Source organism: Brienomyrus brachyistius, chromosome 2 (assembly GCF_023856365.1).
Source record: "Brienomyrus brachyistius isolate T26 chromosome 2, BBRACH_0.4, whole genome shotgun sequence".
Taxonomy (NCBI): Eukaryota; Metazoa; Chordata; class Actinopteri; order Osteoglossiformes; family Mormyridae; genus Brienomyrus; species Brienomyrus brachyistius.
The window spans coordinates 48,518,759-48,538,898 of record NC_064534.1 but is presented as its reverse complement, the minus strand read 5'-3'; the positions used below and the strand labels follow the sequence as shown (position 1 = coordinate 48,538,898).

Genomic DNA, 20,140 nt, shown 5'->3' with positions numbered 1-20,140 from the left:
TTGCTTCAGGTTATGGGCTGGCACAGGAGGAGCTGCCCTCCCCCGCCTCCGGGCAGTACAGCCTGGCCTCCCCGCTGGGCGGAGAGCGCTACTGGCAGGAGGTGTCCAGCATGGAGTGCGCTCCCATTGCCACCACGGAAGAGGACACGCTGATGGAGATGTCAGAAGTGCAGGTGTGGCCCTCAGGGGCCAGCCCCTCCCTGGTGCCCGTGGAGGACTCCTCGTTGGAGTGGAGCAACGCCGACGAGCTGGACGTGCCGTCGTGTGGCGGCAGCCTGGGCCGGCCGACCAGCAGGGGCAGCGGTGGGGGGGGCGGGCTGAGCGATGCAGAGACGCTGGGTGAAGCAGAGCACAGCGAGGTCAGCCTCAACGGGCTGGACGGAGGTCAGAGGTCAGAGGTCGGGAGGTCAGAGGCACCGGAGGATGCTGTGGCGGCGGGCAGCAGTTCGACGGCCGGAGCCGGAGGAGGAGGAGAAGGAGGAGGAGGAGGGGGAGGAGGTGGAGGTGACGTGGACGGGCCGAGCTCAGAGGATGGGCTTTCTCTTATTGCAGGACAGCAGCGGGTGTATGCCCGCCTGAGCGACTCACCTGGTCTGACCCGAGTCAACGAGCGCAATGGAGACAGGTGAGGCTGGTTACCATGGTGATGCTGTGCTCCTCAGGACCCTCTCATTGGAGAGATCTCCTCCTGATTCAATTGCAGACATTTGTTTAGTGATTTAGTGATTTAATGATTAATAATAAGAATAAATGCACTTTTAAATTAGTTTGTTGGGGACACAGTGGCTCAGCGAGTAGCACTGTCTCCTCTCAATCTGGCCCCCACTGGGTGGGGTGCTGGCACATTCCCACTGAACTGTGCAGATTTCCTCCTGATACTCTTATTTCCCCTGTACTACAAAGATACAACCTGGTGAAGTGCTGTCATCTTACCTGTATTTTCCTGTAAATATTGATGTGGATTCTCTCTGTCACAAGGTTGAGCTGCATCTTACCCAGTCTGTCCTTCCCCCCCTCCACCCCCCCAGGTCAGCCAGCACCTTCTTGTCCTACCTACACGACCAGCCCTCCACCCAGGGCTGGCAATCCCCCCAGAACTGGCTTGGGTCCAAGCCCAGGCAGGCAGCGGAATTGCCGGTGTCGTCCGGACAAGGCGGGACCCGGGACGGTGACTTGGGGCTATCGCACACAGCCCAGGAGGCCCTACTGCAGCCTGCGTGGGATGCAGGGCGCCCCGAGGCCCTGCTGAGTCACTTCCGCAGCACGCAGCCTTTCGAGAAGGGGCTGGGCTTTCAGCACCGGCCACCTGAGCTGAGGGAGTGGGAGGAGGCACGGCTGAGAGGGCAGGTCGGTACCCGGGGCAGAGGCTCTCAACAGCCAGGGCATCCTCAAGCTCTTGGTTTTCGTATGGAGGTTACATCTGGATTCATTCATGACGTTTCATGATGTTTCCAGCACTAAAGTCAATCTGTTATGAAGCACTGTGGGGCTCTGGCGCCACCCCTGACGAAAGCCCTCCATTGCACCTAGGTGAATGTGATGTAAACACTTTGCTGGTCTATTAAAATGCTCATTCCCTGAATACTCAGATAAACAACTCAATCTCATATCATTAAAATGTGTAAATGACAGGGGACACTAGAGTCTTATTTGAGTCATCGATTCTTTTCCGCTTCACATATTTTAAATGTTTATACTATTTTGAGGTCATGGCCAGATTTGACATCTTTTTTTATGTCCCTGCACTGGGACGACTAATGGCCAGAATGTGTCTCCTTTTCCTTCTTGCTGTTGTGAGTCTTCACCCCCCTGTCACACACACATCTGCACTCACACCACCCCCCTCCCCCCAGCTTCTGTTCCTGCACACACATCCGCCCAAGAAGGGCAGGAGCACAGGCTGGGGGAGCCAAATATAGCAGCCTCCATGCCATTCTTTCTGTCACTCGGCGCCCTTAAAGCAGCCTAAGCCTTCATCTGTGACCTCTCATCTCTGAAAGTGCAGTTGCATTATGGGATATACTGCACCATTACTGCTGTGATCCTGCTTATAAATATTTATGCTCCTTATTAAGGATGTGTGATGTGTTGATTGGTTAATAGCAGGTGTTTTTTTAAGCTGTCATACGGTGCCCGTCACTGTGTTGGTGGGTGCTAAGGAGGGTCATTCGCTGCCATGGGAACACCGCTATCAGCATGGCGATAGCCACGCCGTGAGTGACCACCAATCTGGACTCCGTTGTGAGGCTGTGGTGTGGGTGAATTTCACAAAACTACAGTGCTTAAAACTGTGTGGTTTGGGCTCAGAGAGCCTCACTGCCTGTTAATGAGACAATGAAGGCAGTGGATACATGTGTGCGACGTGCTTTTATTTTCGCCAATCCTGTGAAGGGGACAGGAGCAGCCTCCAGAGGTAGATCCCAAGCTTCACGCTAGCAGAAGATGAGCTGTGGGAACCGGGGGAGGGGGGATGGCTGAAGCCAGTCCAACAGGTGGCGGGGGATATTTAAAGCCTCACACTCTAAAAGGACCCGGGAGGTTAAAAAGAGGAGGAGGGGTGTTTTTTTGGAAGCAAAGGGAAGCAGGAAATACGTGGCCAGCGTGAGGGTGAGCGGCAGCTGGGGCACTGTGAGCCCCGAGTGAGGGGCAGAGGGGACAGGCAGTGCGGCGTGAGGGTGAGCGGCAGCTAGGGCACTGTGAGCCCCGAGTGAGGGGCAGAGGGGACAGGCAGTGCGGCGTGAGGCCGGCCGGCAGACAGGCCCCGCAGGCGGCTGCCGACATGTGGACGCTCGTGACGGAGCTTTTCTTCAGCGTGGCACTGCTGGCCTTCCTGGTCATCAGCTGCCAAAACGTGCTGCACATCGCCAGTGGCTCGCTGCGCTCAGCACTGGCCTGGGTACACCGGCGGCTCGACGCCGAGCTGGGGGAGCTGGACGGCACCTCCGACGATGAGGAGAACGTCACCACGCGCGTGGTGCGCCGCCGGGTCATCCTCAAGGTACCGGGAGGCTGGGGGGGCCACGGGGGCTGCAGGCGACACTCAGACTCTGATGTTTGTGCTCCATTGTTTGGGATCAGGGGGAGATCCGGATCAGGCTCTGTAAGGCTCAGTTGGATGGACTGGCCATCTGGCACACTGGGCATTTTCCAGGTGGGCCGATGGGTTTGTGGCCAGAAAATGTTGTTATGGGACCCCCCAGTGGGGGGACCCCAAGATCCAGCCTGTCTCTCCTTGGGACAGAACAGGTGTAGAAGTCACGCTGGGATGGATGATTTTTAGCGGGGGGGGCAGTTTCCCAGTTCCTGACGTCCTCGAATGCTCACCTTGTCGTGCCTGTACCCACAATCCCTCACAGCTGCTGCTCTCGCCTATTTTTAACGTGCGGTGTCAGGCGCCTGTTTCGCTACAGCATTCTGTATTTCTGGAAGCATTATAAATAGAGAATAAATAAATGGAGGCTAGAGGATTTATACACCATTATTGTTGGACAGAAGCACTGAAATCACAGAAATATGGTAGAAGGGGCTCTTTTCATCAGCATCATTCATTTATATCTGCTATTGGTTGCTGGTTACTGATGAATCGGATTCCTCTGAAGTAATGGCATTTTGATCTTCTATGATCAGGTGACCAAACAGATCTTCTGTTTGGCTTGAGATGCCCCATGAAGGAATACATTTTGACACGTTTTAGGAAGCCTGGTTACATCCTGGTACCACAGAGATGGACCAATCGAGAACGTTTTTGCTTGCTCAGCATTTAAGCTGACGCAAAATCTGAACATGACCGTCACAGAGCATTATACCATGTGATTCTCAAACCTGAGGCTTTTAGCAGGGTGCCTGAAATGAGGTCACTTCCAGATGCTTCCGTTTGTTGGAGCCGGATCAGTCAGTTCCCCGTACTCCTGAGTGTACTCAGTCTGCTCTTTGATCAGCTTGACTCGTCTGGCAGTAAACTCAGGGGACCAAGGATAGCAGATGACAGGCTGAAGTCACATTAAGTCCCCTAGCCTGCAGTGACACGTCCCCCCTCCCCCCCAACCCCCACACTGCAATGCCATTCAGGATGGGTTTTCATACACTTCATAATACTGCTGTTGTTGCTATCCTTAAAAATCACCGCTGTTGATCTTTTGCCCCCCACCTTCCGCCCTCCCTCAGGCCAATAAAAAGGCAAAAAGTGAAGAAAGCATAGTAGGTAGCGGGATGCAGAGAGACACTGTCTTTGAACAGGCTGCAGGATGGCAGGGGCTCACCACGCGACTTACAGGCAGCGTCCACAGGACCCTCCGCTCCCCTGGCTCAGGGCCAGCCACACCCCCTCCGTGCTCCACTACTTGCCCTCCCAGGAAGGCGACGGTGCTCTGCGAGCCATTTAACCCTCTGGATGTGCACAAGCTTTTGCTATTTTCTCTCCCCACGTCTCATGATGAAGCGCGGTACTGCCCCTGGTGGTGAGCATGCTGCGTTGCGACAGGGGTATGAGAGAGAGATGTGAGAGGGGAAGAGAGCAAGAGAGTGATGAAGCTCTCTGAGGAGCTGTTTTAAAGCGCTCCTCATCCCCCCCCTTCACTACACCTAGACACATAAGACATTATCATCTACTTCAGTATTGCTGTGGAAAGCCCACATAGTCTTTGGTCACAGTTTGCTAGTTCCCTTCACCAGCTGTTGTGCTGTGTTACAGGGTCAAACACTCTATCTTCTGCCTATTTACCTTCAGTAGGTGTGGCGTATTCCCATGGTGAATGAGGAGTGCGGTCTTGTGGCGCTATGGCTTCCGTGTGCCTCTCGTGCTTCACCTCATCACGTCTCGTTGCGTCCTGTGCCCGTGTGCACCTCCCTGCCCCTCCCTCACCGGGCATCGCAAGTGATGCGTCCCGCCACTGTGTTGCAGGGCGATGCGCTGGAGGACATGACCGGGGATCACGTGAGCGAGGAGCAGTTCACCGACGAGCACGGGAACATCGTCACGAAGAAGGTCAGCGGGGGATGTAACGGGGCTCCTGGTTGGCTCTGGCTGCAACAGCAGTCCATCGTATAGCTGAGTGTTGGTGGGGATGTAACAGGGCTCCTGATTGGCTTGGGCTGTAACAGCAGCCCAACACAGAGCCACCTAAATATGTTCAAAGTGCAAGCTGGATTGCCAGCAGAGACAAGGCTTGAGCAGGCTGAGGAAGAGGAGGACATGTAAGACGAAGGAATGGTGGCTTCATACACGCCATACACACATTATTCATCATCAACACCATAACTATAATTCAACAAGGGATTCAGCTAACATAGCATTTTATTCAGAGAGGCACTTAAGTCCTTAATTATGTTCCAAGTATCACAGGACATCATGACATGGATCTAACATTCTTCAGTGGCGAGATTTTCAGATATTCCTTCGGCTACTCTGACCCTACGGTCATGTGGTCAGTTCGGTAATGTAGTATGGACCACAGACAAGCAGTTGAAGTCCTCATGAAGACAGAAGATAGATCAGAAGAGTAGCAGGTGAACGAAATTTGGACAAACCTGCTGGTCAGGGTGAAGCAGCTCAGGTGGTTAGAGGTGGGAAGCAGCTGCTCTGGCTGACATGCAACCTGAGCCTCGCAAAGAAAGGCATCCAGCTGGGCGTCGCCGTGTGTCGAATCACATTAGCCTCTCTATGCTGATGGAAACATGCAGCTATACAACAGCAAGAACAACCGTAACACATGATAGCTCAGCGGATAGCACTGTTTCCTTAAATGCTGGGTGTTTGAATCCTGCTCCCACTCGCTATGTGTAGTTGGCAAGTTTTCCTCACATTGTGTTGGTGTCTTGTGTCCTGTACTTTCTGGAATACATAGATCCCATGTTGGATAAGTCATTATGGACGATGGATGGTATGGATGATTGTGATGATGATGGTGAAATGACAGTGGTCCTTCCCTCCATGTGGCAGATTGTGCGGAAGGTGTTGAGGAGGGATAAGGGCCTCGGAGACGAGGGGGGTGATGCACACGGGGACGGCCCATCCCTGCAGGAGGCCAGTGGGCTGGAGGATGAGGCAGAGCAATTTCTGAGCTACGCCGTGCTGGGCCGGGACAGCACCAAGGTGGGCCGCGCGGGGCCATGCCGCCCATGCCCAGGGCCCACCCCGCATATATTCTGGGCGGGGGGTGTGTGCTGAACTGCTGTGCTGGACTCTAATATGGTCTGTGAAGTTACTAACCACCAGACGTGTGACTGATCGTCAGGTGTGAAGCACTGAGCTTCCCAGAGTTCCGCATTCACCTGGGAGACTCGGAACATACTTCCTCTATTCCCAAACGCAACTGTCCTGGCTGAATTTGAAAAATCGCTCCAAACGCTTGCTTTACATAGCAAAGGGTAGTCATGTTGGACCGGGCCCTAGGTGGATCTCTGGGCTTTGTGCATGTGTGGTACTAGGGTAGCAGGCGGGATTTGTATCGGCGCTAAACAGTCACTCTGCAGAGGTTTTGTAGCCTGTCAGTGAGCTGGGCGCATCCTGTGAAGCAGAAGGCCTGGAGGAGAGTTTGCGTGCATTTGTATGCATGTGCGTGACTGCCGTGACCGTATGCCTCCCTGCCAGTCTCCTGCACCCTTCCCTGCATCCCCATTTCTCCATCGCTCTCTCCACATCCACCATGAGCACCTAGCAGATGTAGGATAACTACTCCTGCCTTGCCTGTGATGTCAGACATGACGCTGTAGGCGGTAGTGTCTCTTTGGTGACGTAACGACACTAACGGCCATTCTGCGTTGGAAGCTGCTGCTCAATTCTGACTAATACAGCTCTTCCTTTGTGCCGTTTGTTCTCCTCGAGGGAGCAGCGCTGCTCGCCTTTTCCTCCCTTCCAGGTGTTTGGACGCCCGTGTGCCTGTGTGTTTGCGGCAAGCTGACCTTTCACCTCCTGTGTTTCCATGCACCCCTACACCAGCAGTGCTGTCCGTGTTTCTCTCTGTTTTCTGATGTCTGATATTTATTTCTCTCCTGTCTTCTCACCTCCTGCCTCTCTCCTCTCCTCCTCCATCCTGCCTCGGTTGTCCCTTTTCTTTCTCCATCTGTCCCTGGCACTTTTCTGCCTCCTGCCTTTCCTCCACCCTCCTCTCTGTCTTTCTCACTCACTTTTCTCTGAGGTTCTTCCCTTTATTCTTCACTCTGCCACTTGTCATCTTTTCCTTCTCTCCCTTTCTGTTCTCTCCCCCTGTTCTCCATCTCACATTCCCACTCCTCTGCTCCTTCTCCCTCCCCCTCGCTTCTACTCTCCCCTTTCCTCATCCTTCTGCACCCTGGCATCCACCCCCCCCCCCCCCATCCCTCTCCCCTCCCTTTAGCCCGATGTTGTGGATATGAAGAAGGGGGCTCAGATAGTGAAATGTGCCAGTCTGCGGAGAATAAAGCCGTGAGACTCAGTGACTCCTCCCGGCAGGTAGGGGGCAGACCGGCGGACTCACGGACAGACAGAATAACTAAGTGTCTCGCTCCTGGAGAGAGCTGCACACCCCCTTGTGGTTCTGGTTTCAGTTAGGGTGACTTACATCAGTAGCCCTGAACCCTGGGAGGTGTGGATGTGAAACAGGAAGTGGAACGCAGGCGGCAGAGTGAGGAATGGATGTGGGAATGTTCTCACATGCGGATGCGTGTGTCCCATTATATGTGTGCCAATATGTGTGTTCATTACGGTGGTATTTTTGATCGTGCATGTATGCATCTTGTTATTGTTGTCCCATCTCTGTGTGTGCATGCACACACCCTGTTTGAGGTTTGTATGTGTGTGTGCAAATGTGTGGACTGATTTACCTGTCCTGTGGAGACATCTAGAGACATCTAGCAAAGTATTAAAAACGGACGCTGGGGACATCGTCAGAAGACAACCACGTTTTTACCAACAATTTTGTGGGTTTTTTTGTTGTTTTTTTTTAGTTCAAAGGGCTTTTTAGCCCATGATGTTGTTGCCTGTTTCTTTAAAGCGATTACATAATTACAGTGAGATGATCCAATGGGAGGTGCCCACGCTGGTAGCTATGGAGACGAATGTGTGTTGTGTTCATGTTTATTCTCTTTACCAAGGATACAAATGCAGCCAGCCGCTGCCTAGGAATCCCGTCCCTCCCTCTGTTCAGTCAATGACAAAAATAACAAGGCACCACATCGCAGATTAATCCTCTGTATTGTTTTTGTACTGGAGCGCTGTCAGGCCGTGCCGCGTTCATGCCGAACTACCCCGCAGCGCCCTTGTAGCGCTGACGGCACGTCCCATTTCTGGCAAGCGCAGCAGGGGGGCAGAGGGTTCCCGATCTGGCTGAAGAGGGTCCAGCCCTCAAACAGCTCTGATATAGAGCTGAGTGGGAGAAACACTGCCACCTGGTGGACACCACCAGGCCTACATCATCCTTTACATGGTAACAGGAAATACTCGCCTGCAGCAGCTATCCCTCTTTCTCCTACTTCCTCTCCCTTGCTCTCTCCTTCTTTTTCTCCCATGCCTCCCCCATTTAAAACCCACTACACACAGCTTGCCTGTGCTGCTTCTGCATAGGTGTCCATAGCGTGTACAGACGCACACTGGCCGCACGCTAAGAGGAACTTTCCGGGCTGTCTCTTGTCACACAGGGTCATTGCTTTCAAGATGCTGTTTGATTCTGTAACATCCTCTGTTTGGTCAAGGCCGTGCAAAGTGTGGGCTGCATGTGTTTCTTTGCATTATTAGACCTAACCCTGTGTCTGACCTTTGACCTGCCCACCGGCCACAACCTCACGTGGGTCTTCTGCCAACTGCTGACCTCCTCCCTCCATTTTCTCCACCTTTCACCTCCCTCCAGACCCCGACACCCACTCCCAGACCACCCTTCATGGACACATGACAGGCAGCGGGGCGGAGGAGCTGGAAACCTGAACAAACCACCGGAAGCAGCGGGACGGATGGCGAGGACGGCGGCGGGGAAGACGAGCGATCACGATGAGGATTTACCCATAGTTTTCTTACCATTTTTTTAACAAAAAAAAAAAAAAAAAACTAACTAAACAAAAAATAGGCTAGAGGCATGATTTCATATAAAAAAATAATATAAACCGAGATGTGAAAAATTGAAAAATCCGAGCTTCCTGTATCTGTATCAGCATGTCTGACTGCTGACGCATGGCATGTTTATCTACAGACTGACGGGGAATCGGGGGGGTGTGGGGAAAGGTGACCCATGCAGGAACGGGATTGGCTCTGAGGTTTGGGGAGAGGAAAACGCACAATCTCTTTTTAGTTTTTCCCCTCTTGGAAAAAAGGGATATTTTGCTGACAGAGAGAAAAGGGTTGATTTTAAAAATATTATATAAAAATATATACACAGGTCAATGCGAGAACCTAATCCTAAAAGAAGGTTCTAAACTTGCAGTGGAGACTTTGGACCCATCAGCACACTGATCCGTAGCTGCAGTGTGCCTGGGGCCCTGAGGAATCCTCACTGTATATAATCTCCGCACTGCTGACGTTACGCGAATGTACGCGTGCGTGTGTACGTGCAAAGTGGCCCTCGGGGCCCACGCTGCTGGCTTGGTGCACACCTTTGCTCTTTTGTTTTCATTTGGTTGAATATGTACCTATATATCCTGCACATTAAGGGCATGAAAAAGAAGATTGTATACTTTTACTGTCCTGCAGGGGGTGTTTGTACGTCAGTTTTGTGTACGTGTGATTATGTGCGTGTGTGTTTTTTTAAATGTCCCTTCTGATTAATGTTCTCGTTACCCCTTTTCTGGGTTCTGAAGTGTCTCTTGGTTCTTTGTGTGTAAGGAATTAGTGACCCCCCCCCCCCACCCCCCCATGAGCCTCTCTCGCCATCGGTATCTGTGCTTCCGGAGAGCTCCGTCCCATGGGGCTGCTTGCTCGTGTTGATTACTGACCTGCGCATCCTTGGTGTCCTGTCAAGCCGTAGTCCAGATTCTTCCTGCCTGCACCTCCCCCCCCCCACCACCACAACACCACCACGCAGCTGCAGCTGTCACCTCTGCCAGCTGCTCAGCCGGGGCCTCACCTGTCTGCGCAGCTTCCCACGTACTTCCTGCGCGCAGCCTGAGCTAATTCTGCGCTACCTTAGCCCAGCAGCACAGTTGTAGCCATCCTGTCTTCCTGGGGGGGGCGCCAACGCGCACGCAGGCCCTGTGGCCTCTCCAGTACACATGCACACACGCACAAATGATACTCCTGTGCGCATTTACACCCCCATCAGCCCCCCCCCCCCCCCCCCCATGGTGACCGCTCCACCAGCTGGCCGCTCACATCAGTATTTCACAGAGGCAGCCCTCTGCCTGTACCAGGGCTTGTTATGCGAATGGTCTGTTTTTGAGGGGGTTGGGCAGTCAGCTCAATGAGTGTGGAATGCAAAGGAGCCAGGGGGGGGGGGGTAGCCAGCCAGCAAGCACTGTGATAACAGACTGTAATTCAGACCCCATAACTGTGATTCCTAGCCACCCCCAACAACCCCCAGGCCATGCTCATCCTGCCTGTCTGCCCACCAGCAGCCCACATGTTAAATACCCACCACCTATATAAATATTCTTACTGTTCAACCCCCCACCCCGTGTTCAAATTGGTCAGTAGAACCCACTGGCTTGAGGAACAATACTATCAGGGTGGCTGGATCGGTACGTACATGTGCGCTATTTGTGTGTGTGTGTGGGGGGAGGGGGTGTCAGTGGGAGACCCCTACGCTGCTGCACACCTGACGAGCTTCCAGTTCCTGGGCCGGCCAGACCACACCTTACCAAACCTTATCACCTGCTCCATTTAGCAAATAAGCAACCATAAGGAGGAAAAGCAGCCCTTGGGAAACTTCCTCATTCCACACACACTCTTCCATCTGCTCAGAGACACCTTTGTGGCATGAAAACATTAAGCAGGAATCCATGTTTAGATTTAAGTTTTACCTGCTCAAGCTGGTGAAGTCAGCTGGGGCTCCCAGCTTTTGGGTTTGTTTTCCACACGGAAGTTGAACCTTTATCTCTGTGATATTTTCTGCCACTCTGAAGGCCCACAGGAACAAAAGGGGCAGTACTGGGATGTCCTAGGGGTCTGTGTATAGAGTAGCCCTAGAGGGTGGTTCATAGGGTCAATCGCATGAGCAAATCAAAGTGTCCCAGAATGCACAGCTCCGGCCTCAAACTATTCACTTTCTTTATCTTTGTTTAAGCCTTAACGTACATAGTTCTGGAGTATATATTTTTTAATCAAGGCAGGGCTGCATGACCAAACACTAAAAAATGCTTTCCTGGTGTGCGTGTGTGTGCATGTGATAGCAGCATTACAGTGCCACCTTAAAGGATTGTGTCCAGCGCAGGGCACAGAACAGGCTAGTGCTGCAAATTCATCAGCCGTTCTGAATACTCTCCAGCAGCCCAGCGTCCCTCTTCTTCAGAACCCCAACGTCACCCAGGGGACATCGGTCCTCCCTCCAGGGGACCAGTAAGCACAGGCTCACTTCCATGCCTTGGTGAAGAAGTCAGTGCAGTTCCCAGTTTGGAGAGTCTAAGTAGTGGCACGTTGTCATTGCAAATGCACTCATGCATGGGAAAAATACATTCACAGCCGCACAACACATTTGCAACGTCCATTACAGCAAATGTTCTGCTCAGCAGATGTGAGATTGCGACACGACCTACCTGCTTGACATAGCATGAAGCAGTGCTTCTCAGGTCCTGAGGTGCCCCTGGACAGCCTACATGTCCGAAACAATGGCAAAACTTAGGGGGCAGGGGGTGGCTTCAGATGCAGCAGAAAATCAAAGGACAAACCAAACATCAGTGGCTGGGAAAATTGTTAAATATGGGCGTGGCTCCCCTACATTTTCTCGCTCTTTTAGCTTTTTTAATTTGCACTACTGCCCTTTGACCCATATTTGAAGAGCGAGGTCACAGGGGTCAGATTCTGTCACCCACCCAGGAGCAGGAAGCAGAGACAAATAGGGGCTGGTTGAGCAGGAGGGGGGGGAGGTCCAAGTCTGGGAGTCGGGTGTCTAGATACCTACTCTGACGAGGAGGTGCAGCAGCCAGAAGAGTGGAATCTTTAAGGGGTAGGGGGGCAGTGGGGGGCTCCAAATTATTCTGAATAAATGAAAAGAAGCAACATAATAAAGGAATTGTATAAACAAGTTCATGCAAAAATATTACCTTGCAAAAACTAGAGGTCACTTATACTCCTTTAGAATGGATTGACGAGATTATTAACGCAATAGCATATTACTCAATACTAAGGAATGCAACTGCGCACATGCACAGAAAAATGTTTTTAATATAAATATAAATATATACATAAATATATGGAAAATATATATTTCATTAGAATGCTATGCACCGTTACTTGCTATCTGGGACTAGAATTATGTTATGGATGTACTTTAGCATCTTAGCTACCAAATGAATATTAAGTTTTGGAGAATGCCGGCTACTGGGGAAAGGCAAAGGCTTTACAGGTGCTTCACCTGTTTTATTTCCTTTTTTTATTGGTACAGAGAGGGGGGAAAAAGAAAATATATGTATACACGCCTTTTAATCAGATTCAGTCTGACATGAAGATATGTATAGACAATTTAACCCTGTACACCAGCTCAAATCATTTACAGAAATTAATAAAGAAAGATATGACATATTTGGAGGTGTCTGGGAATTTATTCTGACGGCATGTAAGGTCCTGTGTTAACAATGACCTGGGTATGTTTATGTAATTTGTAATCCATGTCCTAACGTGAGCCCTTACTGTTAATGTGTTACATTTTTCTTAAAAAAAAAATTCAGATCTTTCCTACACGACTTACATAGCTTATAGTGTTATGTTAATAACTGTTTAAATAGGAGGGGGCATGGTGGTGCAGTGGTTAGCACTGTCACCTGGGACTTGGATTCAAGTCTTTGGCAAAGTTCCATGTGTGTTGAATTGCATGTTCACCATGTCGTGCGGTTTCCTCCAAGTACTCTGGTTCTCTCCCCCCCCCCCCCCAGTCCAAAAACATGCTGAGGCTAACTCAAGTTACCAACTTGCCCGTGTGAGTGAGCCCTGTGACGGGTTGATGCCCCATCCTCGGTTGTTTCCTGCCTTGCACCTGTAGACTCAGGACCCTCCCTGACCCTGCATAGGACAAGCAGTTTCAGAAAATGGATGTGATGGAACTATTTGAGTATCAATTTAACTAAAGTCTTAATTTTTCATGGTGCCATTTAAGCTGCTCATTCCATATTACCTGGATCTTGGGGGGCAGCGTGTGGCTCCGTGGGCTAAGCCTGTGTGCCTGTAATCAGAAGGTTGCAGGTTCAAACCCAGCCTCAGCCAGCAGGTCCTTGAGCGAGGCCCTTAACCCCCAGCTCCCTGGGCGCTGCTATGGGTGGCAGCCCTTCGCAGACAACTTACTCTATGAAAAAGAGCAAGTTGAGGGAGGCATAAAGACAATTTCCATACAGGGATCAATAAAGTATCGATTATTATTATCTTACCTCACCCAGCATTCTGAGGAAGATTTTAACACAAAACTCAGGGGATGTAAGGCAACAGATGTAAGTGGGAATCCTAAATGCAGAACTGAAACAATTGTTATTTTAGTTGTTTTAGCTATACAAATTATGAAACTGGAGCTGAAACCGTTTCATGGACATTTTCCTTTAAGTTTCTCGGTCTCTGCTACTTCGGATTGTCTTCATGTTATGTTCCTCTTTTGCACGGAACACTGATTATTCATATGTGATTGAACAAAATGTCCTCATCGGCACTTTCTGAAACCGATTAATAATCGAGCTGCTTTTTGTCCTAAATATATAATAATAAACTAGGGGGGAAACTAGTGTCAAATAATAATAATAATATTAATAATAATATCTTTTTAGGATTATCTGAGACTCAGAACCTCTGATAACTAGAATTTATTCAATTTCAAGGAACTTAGTAGTTGTTATTTTTCCCAGATTTAATTCCATTCGCATTTTAATATGAAAACAGATGAATTAATAAAAGTAATTTAACAGTATAAACTACAGTTCCCATCCTGCCACGGGAGGCGAATCCATTTGGTCACCAGCAGAGGGCGACACGTCGAATTTTTGGCCGCTGAAAAACCTCTTTCCTGTCTACTGGGGCTGAGTGCATGGTGTGAGTGAGAGGGAGAGGAAGGCGCTGAGGTCTTGTGAGAAGAGCTTGGCCTGCTTCGCTGGGTTGTGCGTGGGAATGTGTGTTTGATAGTGTTGCTGTGGGTTAGGTAGCATGATCATACTTTATTTTTCTAATTAGTAAGTTTCTTGCCAAAGAAGATTCAACGAGGCGAGATACGTTGCTTTTTTTCCCCCAATCTCCGGTTGTATAATTGCTTTTTTTTTGCAGATTTAGGCTCCATCGGTTGCCCCTTATTGTTTCAACCAGTGTTTCAGGCATTAACGCGGTGTTTTAAAGATGTCAGCCGGTTGCCAGAAGACCACAAGCCGGGCCATCCCGGCCACTAGACGGGTGATCATTAACGACGCGGCGCACATGCCGCACGAGTACTCCACAACTCCAGGAGGAACGTTATTCAGCACGACTCCCGGAGGTGAGGAACGCAATCCGGAACACTATTTATGATAACCACGTAAATTCTAACGCAAGCTTCCTTGAGCCTTATTAAATCTTATCTTATTGCTGTTATACGAGGACTTGCCGTCGGTTGTCTTTGCATGCTGTGCAGCTGAGCACGGTGAGCGTTACAACAAAGAAAACGTGAACGGGGATTGTAATTGTTTCTCTCATATTCTAGCCAGCGGCTTGATGTGCGGATCGGACGAGTGCCGTTCTAGCCCGACGGCCTCGGCACTGTTGACAGTACCGACGTGCGCCCTTGTGTTTTGCTTTGCCTTGATCTGCTATTGTTTACGCTGTCAATGCGACAGCCACCGACACGCAGCGATGTTACTGCGTGCGCTGTTGTGCAACACCTTGCGGGGAGCCTCTGCGAGTAGAGGACTGTGCCCTATTGACAAGCATGCGGCAGTGCCTGCAACGTTGTTGCAATAAACAATCTCCGTGTCTTTTGATAACATATGGCTTTTTGCAATAATATTTCTGAGGTTTCATTTCAAATAGAACGTAATTTGGCAGCAAAAGACAACCTGGTGATTTAGTACTTGGCTGTTTTCCTATTCATTTGTGTATAATGTGTAGTTCACGGTCATTATTGTTGCTGACACGGAGATCAGCATTCTTCAGACAGTTTGTTTAGGTAGCTGGCCTGCAACTCACTTCCACGTATAAGTCAATACGGAATTTATACATAAATACCTGGCCTCTGTGATTAATACATTTACCTTCTCCGTTCTCACATTTAACAAAATATTTCTGCATGGCACCTGCGAAAACACACTTGTCCGTCAGCTTATAACCATGTCTGATGTAAATATGAACTTGTTCTTATGCGGTTTGTGGTGACTCATAATATTTACCCTCAGCTGTCTTCTCTAATCATTTTTGAGGCTTTTCACATAGAAATTTCATTTTGGGTGAGTATGATAGACAGGCTCTGATATGCCGTTTACAAACGAGACAGAAGGTCCTGTTGCAACATGATATGGAATGATTTTACCAAAGAAACAAAGAGAATGATCAGAGGTAGCATGTAAGGGAACAAGCAAGGGTGAAGGGAACAAAAGAAAAATAATCCATGTCCAGTACAGCTCAGTATTTTTGGTTTTGTAATGTTCTTGGGTTTCTTCTTCCTTATTTCCAGTTTCAACCGGTCATATGGACTGAACGGGCTCACAGACGAAGTGTGAGCTAGCATTTTAACTGAAACAAACTGTAATTGTCTAACTTCCCTCTTTATGTTAACCCTTTACTTGGTGTGCTTCCATATCAGCCACAGGCACACACAGGTCTATCTCCCAGAGCTTGTCGTTAGAGCTTCTTCTGTAAAAAGATAGTTTTATTGTTTCTTAAGGGTTCAACAGGAAAACCTCGCAGCAGAAGCCTCTGATTGGCCTTTGTTTCTCTCCACGGGTCTTAAGGTCACTTGGATAAGAGCATCTGCTGAATTCACACGTGGCGACGCTGGTGAATATCTCAGTTCCGCCCACCTCCCAGTCAGCAAATGCACCAGGGCCGTTCAGTTTCATTAACTCCATGTTAACGACCCCCCCCACCACCACCACCTCTGCCAGTCTTGCTGGCTCTCGTGTGTCTCAGGCTCCGTGTTACTGCCCCCTTTGGGCATGGGACCATTTGGTCATTGCATAGGAAACCGGAGAGAGAGCAAGGGTGGGGCATGGCAGACTTGCGCTTTACCTACGTGCCTCTGTGTCGACGGCATCCTTGCCCAGCCAGATACATACTCTGACACCTTGTTATGAGAGAAGCTAGCTAACAGGAATTTAAGTGTGACTCTAAAGAGAGTGTATTTATAGTTGAGAGATTACACAATGTACAAGTGACTTCGTCCCGCCCATCTCGATTTCAGTCACGCCCCCTCTCACTGGCTGTTTATATTTGGGTCTGTCCAGATGCTGCTCAGGTCACCCTAATTTATTTAAAATAAAAGGTTGGCTGTTGGAGTTTCCTAATCTACTGCTTTGCCAGGAGCTGTTTTCCAGGCACATGTCACATTTTCTTCTAGCGTGACTGTGTTGCAGCGCCACCTAGTGGCTGTCATGAATAGTGTCTCTCATCTGGCACTCCCGTCCTTGCTTCCTACCCCCAATTCCCAGTACTACGCTTGTGTTTACTGTTCTCTACCCCCCGCCCTTCATCTGACTGACATCACTCTTCTCTCTGGCCCTTCCTCTCATCCTCTCATCCGTTTGCTCTGTAGGCACTAGGATCATCTACGACCGCAAGTTTCTGCTGGACTGCCGCAGCTCCCCCGTGGCCCGGACCCCCCCTAGGTGCCTTCCTGACATTCCGGGGGTCACCAGCCCCCCCTCTGCCCACGCCAAAAACGACACAAACCTGCAAGGCCATACACTGGAGGCACTGAACAACAACTGCAACCTCCCTGCAGAAAAGTCTGCTGGTGAGATTATTATTTTTTTCCTACCATTGGGATAGATGAGACTAAACCCAACACAGACTGTGACCTGCTACACTAAACCCTTTTCTCATCTATCATTTTTCTTGGTTCCCTTTGGCTGCTCAGGCCTTACTAACAAAACCTGTTCCATTCGTCAGCCATCTGGTCCAACAGAACCAGATTGCTGCCTCCCTTTGTCCTCAAGGGCACCATTTACGCAAAAAGCATTCATTGTGAAATATGATATTTGGAGGCTAACATTTATGCGGTGACCCCTTCGTACCGTGTTCCTTATCCTGATGGTCTGGGTATCTGACGCAGAGTAACTGCTTTGTTTTTAGAATGCAGTTGTATATTTAGGGGTTCCTTGCCATTGGCTCAGGAGTCATGTGACTGCTGCTGTCTGCGTTTCATGCCAGTGGGGGGCGCTCTCTTCTCGCCTTTAGGGGAAGACGCTCAGTTTGAGATGGACATCTGACTCCGTGTTCGGATGTAAAGAGAGCGAGCGGAAGGTGACAGAGAAATGACGGTGCAACAATGATGACGACGCTTACAGTGAAGGAGAGCAAACCCTAACCCCACCCTCCAGCACCAGATTAATAACCCAAAGCCACCAACCCCACAGCTGTTCCTGGGCCTACATCTACTACTGAGAACAGCTTCCTTTCAATGCTGCTGTCAGGACACAACACGCGCACACAGACCCCGCCCACTTCTGCCTCCCAGCCAATCCCAGATCAGCATGACACCCCTTTGGGTTTCCTCCCCACACACACTCGGCATTCACATTTCTCCACGGTCCCTTGAGCAAACGTCCGCCGGCATCTGGGTCAGGATGGTGTGATGGCTGCTTTCCATAAACCCTGAGTACAGTAGAAATCTGTCCAGTTTCCCCAGTGTTTTACATTAATCTCTTTGGTCCGGCAATTTGCATGTGGCCAGGTCTGTTCACTCAGCTCATGCATCAGCAAGAACGTTTACTCCCGTTTGGCCAGCTGGCCGACACCTTGCCCCCACGACTTCTCAGAAGTGTTAATCGCAAATCCAGTTTCCTAGCTGTTCTTGACAGTTGCCTAAACAGGTCGGGCTTGTAGCCGGTTGGTGTACCAGTCGCCCCACTTGTCAAAAAACCTAAGGTACAGGTTTTCCTACCTGCAGGAGCAAAAGATTCTCCCATGTGTGCAATTTGACTTTAAGTTGATTTATAAAAAAATCCAGAGAACCTCTCCTTCGCTTTCCTGTTTCTGAATGTCACAGATAATTTTTGCTTTATGATTTGTTTGGAACAAAGTGTCATAAGTTTGAATGTGATTTTTTTTTTTCCATCTTCTCCGAACGAAGATCTTGCCTGTTTTCATTTGTTATGGGCAAATAAAGAATGGGAAATAAAGACAAAGCAAGGAACCACTGTGGTGTTGTGTGTATTTTTTTTCTTGCAATTTTTCTCCAGAAAAGCTTTTCTGGCCTCTTGGGGCTTTGGCTGTTCATATGAAGATGCTTCCTTATGTGTCCTGCAAGGGAAAGTCCTCCTGGAACGTGAATCAGCTCTCTGATGATTACAAGTCTGACTCCTTGTTGCCTTAATTTACCATATATTTGGTGAAGTAGGCCTTTGCATTTCATATGGGCGATACATTGACACTTAACTTTAACAATGTGAGTATGAAAATGTTTGTAATGCCCAGTCACTTCAGTTTTTCTATGTGTGATCATTTGCTGCATTGGTGGCACTTGAAGGCACAAGTAGTTGGTAATAACTCACAAATTCTGAACAAATACAGTTGGTACTTGTAAGAGATGCCTCACGATTCATTAATGATAAACATAAGATTAGTATCTAACTTCTGTCATTCATTACTTGTTCTTTCAGTAGTTCTTTCGATAGCTGACAATGGTTTACAGAATTAACAGATATAGTAACCAATACAGTAACTGCCTGAGATAAAAGATGCGTCACGATTCATTAATGATCAATTAACATGAGATCAGTATGCAATTAAGGCAAAGTTTGTGGTTAATTAATACATAAGTAATAGTATAATACTATATTTGTGCCTCGTCGATAATATATTTTAATCGAATATTACAGGTTTATTGCGAATAGCAGAACTACAAACGACTGCATTGTCTACAGCCTACAGCGTTTCCATACTTTGTTACAAATCCTGTTAAGCCATTAATCGATGGCTACATGTATCTTCACTGTAGGTGGTCGTGCCAACAGTATTTCAAACGGCTCATCATCGTCACAATAGTTAATTGCCTCCTAATTAACGACCGACAATGAGCATTTCATCTGAATACAGAGCCGTGCCACATTGATTACTGACAAAAACTGTAGGGTTTTTGTCATTTAGGTGGGGAGTAAGAGAAGTGACCGGGCCGTGGTATCGGGGTCAGGTTAGGGGGGGGGGGGAGGAATGTGTATTGGAGAAAGTGGGAGGTGGAGATCAATCAAAGTATCGGAGACTTTCGGTTCCCTGGGAAATATCATTAGTCTGGTAAGTGATGCATACATGTTCGGCGTTCCGCAGCCCGCCGCTGTACGCCAGAAGAACGAATGGACCGCGACATGGTTATTCACACTGCAATAAAGCAGTAAAAAAGGCGACCAGGTCGTTGAAAGCGATAACAGCACCGATAGAAATGTACCCATGATCAGAGCAAGCATCCGCCCTTTGTAGCCGGCAATACACTGATGAGCGAAGGAATACCAGCAAGGTAAATATCAGTTGCATCGTTTTCTACATATTGTATTTATCGCAACATTCCTTGCACTGACACGCACTCTTGCATTGTATTGTTTCAACTGTACCTTTACTGTATGTATGAGGTTCCATTGACAGCTGGGGAGAAATTCCCTGTGTGTTAATATACTTGTCCTAATTATAAACCTAATTACGACTGTGCATCTGAACAAGTTTTAAAACCGGATCTTAAAGCTATTCGGCTTAAGAAATAACTTTGGAAATTCACTTCTAAGATATTCATATAGAACTGTATAATAGGTATATATAACAGTGATGCATATTATAATTAACTGGATTTATCTTCGATAATTAACTAAATGCAATCCTACGTAAATTATGCCTTTAAGACGGAATTTCTGCAGGGCTGGGTGTGTAGACTTAAGACTT

At 48.9% G+C, this 20,140-nt stretch overlaps 2 protein-coding genes across 16 annotated transcripts in view; both read left to right on the top strand.

The window, feature by feature from the left end:
- LOC125727640 (ankyrin-1-like) overlaps nucleotides 1–12,637 on the top strand; it is a 111,796-nt gene extending 99,159 nt beyond the window's left edge. For 9 of the 15 annotated variants that reach the window (XM_049004532.1, XM_049004524.1, XM_049004497.1 and 6 more), the window contains 6 exons: nucleotides 10–625; nucleotides 1,029–1,347; nucleotides 4,901–4,984; nucleotides 5,939–6,091; nucleotides 7,335–7,429; nucleotides 8,823–12,637. In XM_049004532.1, coding sequence (XP_048860489.1) covers nucleotides 10–625; nucleotides 1,029–1,347; nucleotides 4,901–4,984; nucleotides 5,939–6,091; nucleotides 7,335–7,406 — 1,244 coding nt within the window. In that variant the 3' untranslated portion in view covers nucleotides 7,407–7,429; nucleotides 8,823–12,637. Of the gene's footprint in view, nucleotides 1–9; nucleotides 626–1,028; nucleotides 1,348–2,505; nucleotides 2,999–4,900; nucleotides 4,985–5,938; nucleotides 6,092–7,334; nucleotides 7,430–8,822 lie in introns of those variants that run through there. The other 6 variants (XM_049004592.1, XM_049004549.1, XM_049004507.1 and 3 more) reach the window with 6 other exon arrangements.
- A 1,454-nt stretch (nucleotides 12,638–14,091) lies between these two features.
- Nucleotides 14,092–18,410, top strand: eif4ebp1 (eukaryotic translation initiation factor 4E binding protein 1). Its single transcript, XM_049004487.1, has 3 exons — nucleotides 14,092–14,558; nucleotides 16,806–17,006; nucleotides 17,450–18,410. The coding sequence occupies exons 1-3, from the start codon at nucleotides 14,423–14,425 to the stop codon at nucleotides 17,479–17,481; spliced, it is 369 nt and encodes a 122-aa protein (XP_048860444.1). The 5' UTR covers nucleotides 14,092–14,422; the 3' UTR covers nucleotides 17,482–18,410.
- Nucleotides 18,411–20,140: the final 1,730 nt, after the last annotated feature.